Source organism: Oncorhynchus clarkii, chromosome 6, assembly GCF_045791955.1.
Source record: "Oncorhynchus clarkii lewisi isolate Uvic-CL-2024 chromosome 6, UVic_Ocla_1.0, whole genome shotgun sequence".
Lineage (NCBI taxonomy): Eukaryota > Metazoa > Chordata > Actinopteri > Salmoniformes > Salmonidae > Oncorhynchus > Oncorhynchus clarkii.
In genome coordinates, this window is record NC_092152.1 from 32,756,928 (window position 1) to 32,770,702 (window position 13,775).

The 13,775-nt window shown below is 43.6% G+C and overlaps 1 protein-coding gene across 2 annotated transcripts in view; it reads left to right on the forward strand.

Annotated features, from left to right (window-relative positions):
- LOC139411006 (serine incorporator 5) overlaps window positions 1–13,744 on the forward strand; it is a 53,815-nt gene extending 40,071 nt beyond the window's left edge. For both annotated transcript variants that reach the window (XM_071156774.1, XM_071156775.1), the window contains 7 exons: window positions 957–1,168; window positions 1,252–1,344; window positions 1,556–1,682; window positions 2,903–2,972; window positions 5,082–5,118; window positions 6,947–7,091; window positions 11,042–13,744. In XM_071156774.1, the coding sequence (XP_071012875.1) occupies window positions 957–1,168; window positions 1,252–1,344; window positions 1,556–1,682; window positions 2,903–2,972; window positions 5,082–5,118; window positions 6,947–7,091; window positions 11,042–11,186 (829 nt within the window). In that variant the 3' untranslated portion in view covers window positions 11,187–13,744. The remainder of the gene's footprint in view (window positions 1–956; window positions 1,169–1,251; window positions 1,345–1,555; window positions 1,683–2,902; window positions 2,973–5,081; window positions 5,119–6,946; window positions 7,092–11,041) is intronic.
- The last annotated feature ends 31 nt before the right edge of the window (window positions 13,745–13,775 follow it).

Sequence of the window (13,775 nt, forward strand, 5' to 3'; positions counted from 1 at the left end):
TCTTCCTCCCATCCTTCCCTCCCCCTCTCTTCCTCCCATCCTTCCCTCCTCTGTCTTCCTCCCATCCTTCCCTCCCCCTCTCTTCCTCCCATCCTTCCCTCCTCTCTCTTCCTCCCATCCTTCCCTCCCCCTTTCTTCCTCCCATCCTTCCCTCCCCCTCTCTTCCTCCCATCCTTCCCTCCTCTGTCTTCCTCCCATCCTTCCCTCCCCCTCTCTTCCTCCCATCCTTCCCTCCACCTCTCTTCCTCCCATCCTTCCCTCCTCTCTCTTCCTCCCATCCTTCCCTCCTCTCTCTTCCTCCCATCCTTCCCTCCCCCTATCTTCCTCCCATCCTTCCCTCCTCTCTCTTCCTCCCATCCTTCCCTCCTCTCTCTTCCTCCCATCCTTCCCTCCCCCTCTCTTCCTCCCATCCTTCCCTCCTCTGTCTTCCTCCCATCCTTCCCTCCCCCTCTCTTCCTCCCATCCTTCCCTCCTCTCTCTTCCTCCCATCCTTCCCTCCCCCTTTCTTCCTCCCATCCTTCCCTCCTCTCTCTTCCTCCCATCCTTCCCTCCTCTCTCTTCCTCCCATCCTTCCCTCCCCCTCTCTTCCTCCCATCCTTCCCTCCTCTGTCTTCCTCCCATCCTTCCCTCCCCCTCTCTTCCTCCCATCCTTCCCTCCTCTCTCTTCCTCCCATCCTTCCCTCCCCCTTTCTTCCTCCCATCCTTCCCTCCACCTCTCTTCCTCCTATCCTTCCCTCCTCTCTCTTCCTCCCATCCTTCCCTCCCCATCTCTTCCTCCCATCCTTCCCTCCTCTGTCTTCCTCCCATCCTTCCCTCCCCCTCTCTTCCTCCCATCCTTCCCTCCTCTCTCTTCCTCCCATCCTTCCCTCCCCCTTTCTTCCTCCCATCCTTCCCTCCTCTCTCTTCCTCCTATCCTTCCCTCCTCTCTCTTCCTCCTATTCGTCCCCCCTCTTTAGGAGTTCAGGTGTGAAGGACAACCGTCTGTGGTATGGGGCGCTGGCTCTGGCCACCTTGGTGTTGTTCAGTGTCGCCGTAGGAGCTGTGGTGTTCATGGCTCTGTTTTACACACACTCTCAGGCCTGTCTGCTCAACAAGGTGTTCCTGGGGGTCAACGGCAGCCTCTGTTTCATAGTCACTATGCTGGCTATATCTCCCTTCATACAGAGACGTGAGTACACACACACACACACACACACACACACAAACAGGGACACACACACATACAGTAACAGTCCATCTGTTCTCCTCCAGTCCAGCCTAAGTCTGGCCTGCTCCAGCCAGGAGTGATCAGTGTGTACGTCATGTACCTCACCTTCTCAGCCTTCTCCAGCAAGCCCAAAGAGAGTAAGTATACCGGAGGCTCAGCCCATAGCGTTCTAGTGTTTCATTGCCTATATGAATTGCCTATTAACAGGTTTCATGTGTTTGCATTTTGTTAATTTACACTTTAAATGCCTCCATGAATGCTATGCTCTGTTTGGCCCAATGTGCCTCTTACAGTATTAACATCATCCTCTTATTACTCTTCTTTCTCTCTCTCTCTTTCTCTGTATAGTGTTGGAGGTTAATGGGGTGAATACGACAGTGTGTGTGTTCCCTTTCAACTCTGGTTCAGAGAGCGACAAGAGGATCGTAACAGGAGTGGGAACTGTCATCCTGTTCGGCTGTGTGCTCTACTCCTGGTAAGACACACACCCCGTGTTGCTTTCACCTATCCCCTGTTTTTAGATCTGTCCAGAGAAGAGAGGGGGCTGTGTTTTTAGACTTTTTGCAGTGAGGTAATTTGTTATTGACTGGAGGAAAAGTGAGATTGTTTCTGATTGGCTGGGGCTGTTGAGAGGGTTCGTGTGATTGGCTGAATCTGTTGAGAGGGTGTGTGTGATAGCCTGGATTTGTAGTTAGGGTGTCCACATGTGTTTCACATTAAGCTCAGACATACAGCTTATCCTGTGTTCATCTCTGTGAAAGACTTCAGCTATTCTCAACCAGAAATGTATGGAAAAATGTAGGCTTGGGCGGTATCCAGATTGTCATGCCTTCATACCGACCTTGTGCCATTCCTGGGATATTCTGTAATACCAGCACTGAACACAAGGGGCGCTGCTTTCAAACCCCACTGATACTCTGTAATCCTAAGGTTAGCGATGCTAACAAGTACATATAAAATCCCATAGAGAATGCTAAGTAAATGCAATGATAACGAGTGGATTGCAAACATTTTGTACAGTTTCTAACCTATACAAGTCACTCAAAAATGCTCAAAACAAATATTAGCCAGCAAGGCTCTTGATCCAAGAGGGGATTGTCTGCTGTTACCAAGCAAATGCTTGAATTTGGAAGAAGCTAACCACTTAGCTAGATAGTTAACAAGCTACTAAATTTGCAAACCAATACACAACTGCAGAGCATTTAGCACATTTTAGACAGTTAACTTAATAGTTATGAGATATCTAGCTGGCAATTTAGTTGTGAAATCCATACTGTAATTAGATCACCTGACACATGTTGCACAACAGTGAGTGACTCACAAGGCTCCGGTCTCTCGTTGTTGTGTGCTTGTAAACAAACACCACGTGACATGTGACTGGGGACTACTGTAAGCTTCATAATAATGTGACAGGTGATATGAAAAAACACAATGTTATTTTTTTATAAAGTTTACAAAAGTTGACTGCAGGTATTTACTTTAAAGGTAGAATTCAAATGGAATTCAACACTTCAAAGAAATTGTTTCCATGGTATTGATGGTATTACAAAACCATTCCGTGGCTTTTTCCAAATACCCCAGTATGTGGTATATACGGTATATCGCCCAAGCCTAGAAAATGTCTTCTGACAGATTTGTAATCGGTGTGTGTGTGTGTTTGTGTGTGTGTGTGTGTGTGTGTGTGTGTGTGTGTAGTTTGACGTCCACCACCAGACGGAGCTCTGCAGCGATGCGTGTGATTAGGAACAGCGTGCCTGAGACTGAAGTAAGACCATCCACGAACACACACACACACACACATTACAGATCTGTCAGAATACATTTTTCCAGTTATTTGTGGTCCAGCCAATCACACACATCCTTTCAACAGCTGTGTGTGTGTCTGCACCAGAGTATGTGGGCAGAGTTGAGCGGTCGGAATACCCCTCCTCACTCACAGGAGAAAAAAAATGCTGCTCCAAATTCAAATTCACTAAAATCACCATTTAACCAACACCATCTATTATTGTGACTACCTGGACCTACCATTTGGTTTTGAAGTATTGGAACCAAACCATATGATTTGAATGAAAAATATTTTAATAAATAACAAACTGTGACTGTCAGAAGTGCTCATCATTTCAAATAGGCTACATGTCTTAGCATATACAGCATAATTAAGCAAGGCTCTTGATAAGCATATATAGTGCCTTTGGAAAGTATTCAGACCCCTTAACGTTTTCCACGTTTTGTTACTTTACAGACTTCATTTAAAATGAATTAAATAAAGAATGTTCCTCATCAATCTACACACAATAACCCATAATGACAAAGCAAAAACAGGTTTTTATAAATATTTGCAAATGTATAAAAAATAAAAACAGAAAGACCTTATTTACATAAGTATTCAGACTCTTTGCTATGAGACTTGAAATTGAGCTCAGGTGCATTCTGTTTCCATTGATCATCCTTGAGATGTTTCTACAACTTGATTAGAGTCCAACTGTGGTAAATTAAATGGATTGGACATGATTTGGAAAGGCACACACCTGTCTATATAAGGTCCCACAGTTGACAGTGCATGTCAGAGCAAAAACCAAGCCATCGCGTCAAAGGAATTGTCCGTAGAGCCCCGAGACAGAATTGTGTCGAGGCACAGATCTGGTGAAGGGTACCAAAACATTTCTGCAGCGTTGAAGGTCCCCAAGAACACAGTGGCCTCCATCACTCTTAAATGGAAGAAGACTCTTCTGAGAGCTGGCTGCCTGGCCAAACTGAGCAATTGAGGGAGAAGGGCCTTGGTCAGGGAGGTTACCAATAACTCTATGGTCACTCTGACAGAGCTCTAGAGTTCCTATGTGGAGATGGGAGAACATTCCAGAAGGTCAACCATCTCTGCAGCACTCCACCAATCAGGCCTTTATGGTAGAGTGGCCAGAGACGGAAGCCACTCCTCAATAAAAGCACATGACAGCCCGCTAAAGACTCTCAGACCATGAGAAACAAGATTCTCTGGTCTGATGAAACCAAGATTAAACTCTTTGGCCTGAATGCCAAGTGTCACACCTGGAGGAAATCTGGCACCATCACTACGGTGAAGCATGGTGGTGGCAGCATCATGCTGTAGGGAAGTTTTTCAGCGGCAGGGACTTGGAGACTAGTCAGGATCGAGGCAAAGATGAATGGAGCAAAGTAGAGAGAGATCCTTGATGAAAACCTGCTCCAGAGCACTCAGGACCTCAGACTTGCGTGAAGGTTCACCTTCCAACAGGACAACCACCCTAAGCACACAGCCAAGACAACACAGGAGTGGCCTCGTGACAAGTCTCTGAATGCCCTTGAGAGGCCCAGCCAGAGCCTGTACTTGAAGCTGATCGAACATACCTGTGTGTTTTATCAGTTTCTTTATGAAAATATTTAGTGAACTCCATGACAGTAGCTAAAGAAAGGGGCTATAGCAGCACACAAGTGGACTAGAAATGCATGCTGGGCCAGGATTTTTTTTTTTACCTTTATTTAACTAGGGAAGTCAGTTAAGAACAATTTCTTATTTTCAATGACGGTCTAGGAACAGTGGGTTAACTGTCTGTTCAGGGGCAGAACGACAGCTCGGGGATTTGTCCAACACTCTAACCACTTGGCTACCCTGCCGCCCCGGAATGCCCTGAGCTCGTGAAGTGAAGTGAGTGCTACTGGAGCGGGCGAAAAGGCCGACCCTCCAGCCTTTGGGAAACTCACTCTGGGCTCCAGTCGAATTGGGCACACTCCACTCCTCGCTCCGCTCCAGCTCGGCTCACATGCTCTGGTGTGCATGTGTGCGTTTAGTGTAAGGGCTATGTATAGTTGATTAGTTGATACATTCCTGTACAAGTACTAACTCACCTCAATCCGGCAGAGAGCGCGCTGCTGTTTCTGCTTTGGAGATGACACAGGTAAACACAAACATATTCGTTCTCTCCCTCTCTTTCTCCTTCTCTCACTGCTTTCTGTATAAAATACCATCGCTCTCAGTATTCTACTGTACTACTGTAACACCACCAGAAACAGGCAGTGTTCTTGTATATTCTCTCATACACATAGTAACAGTGAAGATGCAGGAACAGCATTGGTCAGTAAACAGAAATGATGTCAGTGTTACCAGGAGGAGACTATGACTGGTGGTTGGAGATAGACTAGTCAGATAGTAGTAGTAGTAGTAGAACTGAGGGAAGGCTGCAGCTGCCCTCTGGCGGGGTAAAGCAGCACTGCAGCCAGGGAAATAACAGCGCAGAGCATGTCACTTCATTTATGAATGTATTATACAGATATTTGGGGGGGGGGGGGGGGGGGGGGAGAATAACAAGTGTACAATTAAGAACAATACATTTGATTTAAAAAAAAACTTAAGCCCTTCTCAGTAGACATAGTAATTTTCAGAGAGTTTCCTGTCCTGCAAAGCGGAGAGAGAGAAATAAGAGGTTAGAGACCAGGAAAAAGGAAGGAAAACAGGAATATTAGTGAGAGTTTTATTGGATAGAGCCGAGTTTATCGTGATGATAATAATGATTTTAACAACGGTTTTCTTTTCATCATAAGTGTTATATGTAATGTTGCTGTGGTGTTGTGGTTGTGTTGACTGATGTAAGGTCGTAATTAAGTTGCTGTGATCAATCAGTCAAATGCATTTATAAAGCCCTTTTAACATCAGCAGTCGTCACAAAGTGCTGATACAGAAACCCAGCCTAAAACCCCAAAGAGCAAGCAATGCAGATGAAAAATTCCCTAGACAGGCATGAACCTAGGAAGAAACCTAGAGAGGAACCAGACTCTGTGGGGTGGCCAGTCCTCTTTTGGCTGTGCCGGGTGAAGATGATAAGAGTACATTGTCATTAAGGCCAGATCGTTCTTCAAGATGTTCAAACGTTCCTAGATGACCAGCAGGGTCAAATAATAATCACAGTGGTTATAGAGGGTGCAACAGGTCAGTACCTCAGGAGTAAATGTCAGTTGGCTTTTCATAGCCGAGCATTCAGAAGTCGAGACAGCAGGTGCGGTATAGAGAGAGGGAGAGAGAGAGAAGGTCAAAACAGCAGGTCCGGGACAAGGTAGCACGACCGGTGAACAGGTCAGGGTTCCATAGCCACAGGCAGGACAGCAGAAATTGACAGCAGCACAACCAGGGGGACTGGGGACAGAGTCAGCCAGGAGTTGTCAGGCCAGGTAGTCCTGAGGCATGGTCCTAGGGCTCAGGTACTCCAGGAGAGAGAAAGAGAGAGGGATGGGATGGGGAGAATTAGAGGGAGCATACCTAAGGTCACACAGGACACCAGATTAAACAGGAGAATTACACCAGATAGGACAGACTGACCCTAGCCCCCTGGGACATATACTATTGCCACATAGAAACTGGACACCGAGACCAGGGGTGGGGTGGTTGTGATTGTGTTGTGACTATGATGTAAGGTCGTAATAACGTTGCTGTGATTTTGTGGTTGTGGTTATGATGTAAGGTCGTAATAACGTTGCTGTGATGTTGTGGTTGTGACTATGATGTAAGGTCATAATAACGTTGCTGTGATGTTGTGGTTATGAATATGATGTAAGGTTGTAATAATGACGCTGTGAAGTTGTGGTTATGACGTAAGATTGTAATAACGTCGCTGTGATGTTGTGGTTGTGACTATGATGTAAGGTCGTAATAACGTTGCTGTGTTGTTGTGGTTGTGACTATGATGTAAGGTCGTAATAACGTTGCTGTATTGTTGTGGTTCTGTTGTCCAGATGACTATGATGAGGAGCAGACTGGAGGAGGACAAAATGTTTTATACGATGAGAGACAGGGAACCATCTACAGCTACCCCTACTTCCACTTTGTCTTCTTCCTGGGTTCACTCTACGTCATGATGACTGTCACAAACTGGTTCCAGTAAGTAGCAGAGTTACTGTGGAAACCCTTACTACTAGCAGAGTTACTGTGGAAACTCTTACTACTAGTAGAGTTACTGTGGAAACCCTTACTACTAGTAGAGTTACTGTGGAATCCCTTACTACTAGTAGAGTTACTGGGGAAACTCTTACTGCTAGTAGAGTTACTGTGGAAACCCTTACTACTAGTAGAGTTACTGGGGAAACTCTTACTGCTAGTAGAGTTACTGTGGAAACCCTTACTACTAGTAGAGTTACTGGTGAAACTCTTACTACTAGTAGAGTTACTGTGGAAACCCTTACTACTAGTAGAGTTACTGTGGAAACCCTTACTACTAGTAGTGTTACTGTGGAAACTCTTACTACTAGTAGAGTTACTGTGGAAACCCTTACTACTAGTAGAGTTACTGTGGAAACCCTTACTACTAGTAGAGTTACTGGGGAAACTCTTACTACTAGTAGAGATACTGGGGAAACTCTTACTGCTAGTAGAGTTACTGTGGAAACCCTTACTACTAGTAGAGTTACTGGGGAAACTCTTACTACTAGTAGAGATACTGGGGAAACTTACTGCTAGTAGAGTTACTGTGGAAACCCTTACTACTAGTAGAGTTACTGGGGAAACTCTTACTACTAGTAGAGATACTGGGGAAACTCTTACTGCTAGTAGAGGTACTGTGGAAACCCTTACTACTAGTAGAGTTACTGGGGAAACTCTTACTACTAGTAGAGATACTGGGGAAACTCTTACTGCTAGTAGAGTTACTGTGGACACCCTTACTACTAGTAGAGTTACTGTGGAAACCCTTACTACTAGTAGAGTTACTGTGGAAACCCTTACTACTAGTAGAGTTACTGTGGAAACCCTTACTACTAGTAGAGTTACTGTGGAAACCCTTACTACTAGTAGAGTTACTGTGGAAACCCTTACTACTAGTAGAGTGACTGTGGAAACCCTTACTACTAGTAGAGTTACTGTGGAAACCCTTACTACTAGTAGAGTTACTGTGGAAACCCTTACTACTAGTAGAGTTACTGTGGAAACCCTTACTACTAGTAGAGTTACTGTGGAAACCCTTACTACTAGTAGAGTGACTGTGGAAACCCTTACTACTAGTAGAGTGACTGTGGAAACTCTTACTACTAGTAGAGTTACTGTGGAAACCCTTACTACTAGTAGAGTTACTGTGGAAACTCTTACTACTAGTAGAGTGATTGTGGAAACTCTTACTACTAGTAGAGTGACTGTGGAAACTCTTGCTGCTAGTAGAGTTACTGTGGAAACCCTTACTACTTGTAGAGTTACTGTGGAAACTATTACTACTAGTAGAGTTACTGTGGAAACCCTTACTACTAGTAGAGTTACTGTGGAAACCCTTACTACTAGTAGAGTTACTGGTGAAACTCTTACTACTAGTAGAGTTACTGTGGAAACTCTTACTACTAGTAGAGTTACTGTGGAAACCCTTACTACTAGTAGAGTTACTGTGGAAACTCTTACTACTAGTAGAGTTACTGTGGAAACCCTTACTACTAGTAGAGTTACTGTGGAAACCCTTACTACTAGTAGAGTTACTGGGGAAGCTCTTCCTACTAGTAGAGATACTGGGGAAACTCTTACTGCTAGTAGAGTTACTGTGGACACCCTTACTACTAGTAGAGTTACTGTGGAAACCCTTACTACTAGTAGAGTTACTGGGGAAACCCTTACTACTAGTAGAGTTACTGTGGAAACCCTTACTACTAGTAGTTACTGTGGAAACCCTTACTACTAGTAGAGTTACTGTGGAAACTCTTACTACTAGTAGAGTTACTGGGGAAACTCTTACTACTAGTAGAGTTACTGTGGAAACCCTTACTACTTGTAGAGTTACTGTGGAAACTATTACTACTAGTAGAGTTACTGTGGAAACCCTTACTACTAGTAGAGTTACTGTGGAAACCCTTACTACTAGTAGAGTTACTGGGGAAACTCTTACTGCTAGTAGAGTTACTGTGGAAACCCTTACTACTAGTAGAGTTACTGGTGAAACTCTTACTACTAGTAGAGTTACTGTGGAAACTCTTACTACTAGTAGAGTTACTGTGGAAACCCTTACTACTAGTAGAGTTACTGTGGAAACTCTTACTACTAGTAGAGTTACTGTGGAAACCCTTACTACTAGTAGAGTTACTGTGGAAACCCTTACTACTAGTAGAGTTACTGGGGAAACTCTTCCTACTAGTAGAGATACTGGGGAAACTCTTACTGCTAGTAGAGTTACTGTGGACACCCTTACTACTAGTAGAGTTACTGTGGAAACCCTTACTACTAGTAGAGTTACTGGGGAAACCCTTACTACTAGTAGAGTTACTGTGGAAACCCTTACTACTAGTAGAGTTACTGTGGAAACCCTTACTACTAGTAGAGTTACTGTGGAAACTCTTACTACTAGTAGAGTTACTGGGGAAACTCTTACTACTAGTAGAGTTACTGTGGAAACCCTTACTACTAGTAGAGTTACTGGGGAAACCCTTACTACTAGTAGAGTTACTGTGGAAACCCTTACTACTAGTAGAGTTACTGTGGAAACCCTTACTACTTGTAGAGTTACTGTGGGAACCCTTACTACTAGTAGAGTTACTGTGGAAACCCTTACTACTAGTAGAGTTACTGTGGAAACCCTTACTACTAGTAGAGTTACTGGGGAAACTCTTACTGCTAGTAGAGTTACTGTGGAAACCCTTACTGCTAGTAGAGTTACTGGGGAAACCCTTACTACTAGTAGAGTTACTGTGGAAACCCTTACTACTAGTAGAGTTACTGTGGAAACCCTTACTACTAGTAGAGTGATTGTGGAAACTCTTACTACTAGTAGAGTTACTGTGGAAACTCTTACTACTAGTAGAGTTACTGTGGAAACCCTTACTACTAGTAGAGTTACTGTGGAAACTCTTACTACTAGTAGAGTTACTGTGGAAACTCTTACTGCTTGTAGAGTTACTGTGGAAACCCTTACTACTAGTAGAGTTACTGTGGAAACCCTTACTACTAGTAGAGTTACTGTGAAAATCTTACTACTAGTAGAGTTACTGTGGAAACCCTTACTACTAGTATAGTTACTGTGGAAACCCTTACTACTAGTAGAGTTACTGGGGAAACTCTTACTACTAGTAGAGATACTGGGGAAATTCTTACTGCTAGTAGAGTGATTGCGGAAACTCTTACTACTAGTAGAGTGACTGTGGAAACTCTTGCTGCTAGTAGAGTTACTGGTAAACTCTAATTATAGCTTCAGTTAGTAGAATAGTCACTAGGGAACTTTAATTATAGCTTCAGTTCGTAGAAGAGTCACTGGGGAACTCTAATTATAGCTTCAGTTCGTAGAAGAGTCACTGGGGAACTTTAATTATAGCTTCAGTTCGTAGACGAGTCACTGGAGAACTTTAATTATAGCTTCAGTTAGTAGAATAGTCACTGGAGAACTTTAATTATAGCTTCAGTTAGTAGAATAGTCACTGGACAACTTTAATTATAGCTTCAGTTCGTAGAAGAGTCACTGGAGAACTTTAATTATAGCTTCAGTTAGTAGAAGAGTCACTGGAGAACTTTAATTATAGCTTCAGTTCGTAGAAGAGTCACTGGAGAACTTTAATTATAGCTTCAGTTCGTAGAAGAGTCAATGGAGAACTTTAATTATAGCTTCAGTTTGTAGAAGAGTCACTGGAGAACTTTAATTATAGCTTCAGTTAGTAGAATAGTCACTGGAGAACTTTAATTATAGCTTCAGTTAGTAGAATAGTCACTGGAGAATTTTAATTATAGCTTCGTAGAAGAGTTAGCCTACTGTGGAAACTTTAACTAGGTCCCAGTTAGTTGTAGAGTTACTAGGGAAACTTTGTGTCTTTATTTATTCCACTAATTAAAATGTTGTGTAAAGCTAAGAGTATGCTATGTTTGTTTTCCCGTAGCTATGACAACCATAAGATAGAGAAGCTGCTGGATGGCAGTTGGTCTGTGTTCTGGATCAAGATGGCGTCCTGCTGGGTCTGTCTCATCCTCTACATGTGGACCCTGCTCGCCCCCATGGTCTGCCCCAAACGCTTCGAGGCCTAACACACACACATGCAGACACCGAAACACAGCCCAACATTATTTTCAGCTTTCTACATGGGTTTTTTGTGTTGCGTTTTGTTTTTAATGTTTTAGTGTTTTATATTGAATTTTTGACCAGTTATGAATACTTTAAGCTATTGTTGCCAGGAAGGCAGTTGATGTCTTTCATTTTTACTATTATTGATGTATGGGGTTACATTCAGGTTGGACTCATAGCTTGACTCTTGGGGGTGCCTAAAACAATGGGCTGGACTAATGTTCATACAATAATGTATGTGGCTCCCCATGGTCCAAGAGGTGCCCAGATTCTGTTATGGGAGTGTCCAGCACCAATATCATTTCCACCCTGTTTACATGTTTGCTTATATGTGTGATACCCATACTTGTCTCTGTTATTCTTTTATTCCCATGAAGAGAAGTTTCATTTTTCAGGCTCATACATCAGCTTGCTTGTTATTTTCTTGATTTTGTTTACCCCTTTTTCTCCCCAATTTCGTGGTATCTAATTGGTAGTTAGTCTTGTCTCATCGCTGCAACTCCCGTTCGGACTCGGGAGAGGCGAAGGTCGAGAACCGTGCGTCCTCCGAAACACAACCCAACCAAGCTGCTTCTTGACACAATGCCCACTTAACCCAGAAGCCAGCCTCACTGATGTGTCGGAGGAAACACCATACGCATTGCGCCCGGCCCGCCACAGGAGTCGCTTGTGAGCGATGGGACAAGGACATCCCTACCGACCAAACCCTCCCCTAACCCGGACGACGCTGGGCCAATTGTGCGCCGCCCCATGGGTCTCCCAGTCGCGGCCGGCTGCGACAGAGCCTGGACTTGAACCCAGAATCTCTAGTGGCACAGCTAGCACTGCGATGCAGTGCCTTAGACCACTGCGCCACTCGAGAGGCCCAGCTTGCTTGTTATTGAACCCTTTTGTAGAATACTTTTTCTATGCAATTAAACAAGCTGTTTTGATTTGATTTGTCTGTCTTTAGGTCACACAGTCATGTGAAACGTGTTAGTTAGGAGTAAATAGGATCGATTATATCAACGCTCCTTTTGAGGTAGAACTTTAAATGCCAGTCGTTTGTACACACACATTTATTGTACAGTTGTGTTTTCCAAATAGCAGAGCGCCGGCTGGCAGGTAGAGGACTGTGGGACCAGAGAGTCACTACTGTTGAAGGGAACTGCAATCATGGAGGGGAAAATCAACAGTTTGATTTAAAACGTTTGCCAAAGGTAGATCTCAGAAACAAGGAACAGACACGCTCAAGTTTTTCACCCGAGTATCTTCTCCCTCTATAACTGCTGCAATCCTCCAACTCCTCGGCCCTAGAAACGTGCTTGGTGTGCTCTGTGTTGCTGATGAAGGGTTACCTACAGAGCTCCTTTCGGGTGTGTGAAAATAGAAGGGGAAGGGGATATGGGCCATGAACCGGGACCTTAGTGTGTAGTGGTGGTTACTCAACACTGGTTGTTGATGTTATTGACTGAACAAACCCAGACTAAGACTTGCCTGACAGGGAGCAAGAAACTATTCTCCAGAACTCCAAACCATTCAGCTATTATGCTTTTCTGTTTTCATACTTACAAACCTACAGTATATAACCCTTTTGATACTAATATGAAATATGTACACTTTGGTTTAATATATTGGTATTTGTTGAAGAAAAACAACTTGAAAATTGTGATATTTAAGATGTATGTCTTTTTTTCCCTTAGATTTCAGATGAGATAAATATCAGTGGACTTTGCTGAATAGAATAATCAGATAACCCAATGAGCCAGCAGTTTGTTGATGCATATTTATGCCATAACGTTTCCACTGTGACTGAAGTTCCTTCACCTCAGCCGTTGTTATGAAGGGATTAAACCCGTCTGGAGGGATAGGATGTGTACAGGGTTAGGCTCCATTCATTATCCATTCAGTGATGCCATGGAGGGTTATTGGAATTTCAATTAAACAATGAAATGCTTCCATTAAAAGAAGTACAATAATTGTGAAATAGAATTTCCCTTTACTGAATGATGCTGAATTGACTGGAACCCTGGTGTAAAACATGTTGACTGATCACTTCCTTTTTGCTATTAGCAGATTCTGTCCACATGTCATTTCAGACGAGTTGTGTTTTTTATCCTGTCTCCTGTGGAGGATCCAGATAGACAGGACGTGGTGCTCTACTGCAGCTCAGCTCTACACCAACAGGTCAACCTCATGTTAACTCATTAGGGATCAAAACCAAGCCTTCTGATTGGGCTGTGTGCTGCCATACATGACATGTTGTGGTCCATTTTATGTTCTCCATTGTTAAGATGACCAATAGGTGTGTGCACAGGAGTGTGAGTGGAATGTGAGTGTGTTTGTCTCATTTTATTTGTACAAGAGCACTTGCGTTAGTGAGTTTTGCTCTGTGAAGAAAATTGAGTGTGTGTGTGTGTGTGTGTGTGTGTGTGTGTGTGTGTGTGTGCACGCGTGCATGTTTCCAAACACTGCTCGCACTAATTCTCTGTACACAATTTGATTTAGTCCTAAACACAAAAATAAAACGAACACCTTTTAATTTTGTCTTGTGTGTTTGTGTAAAGTGATCA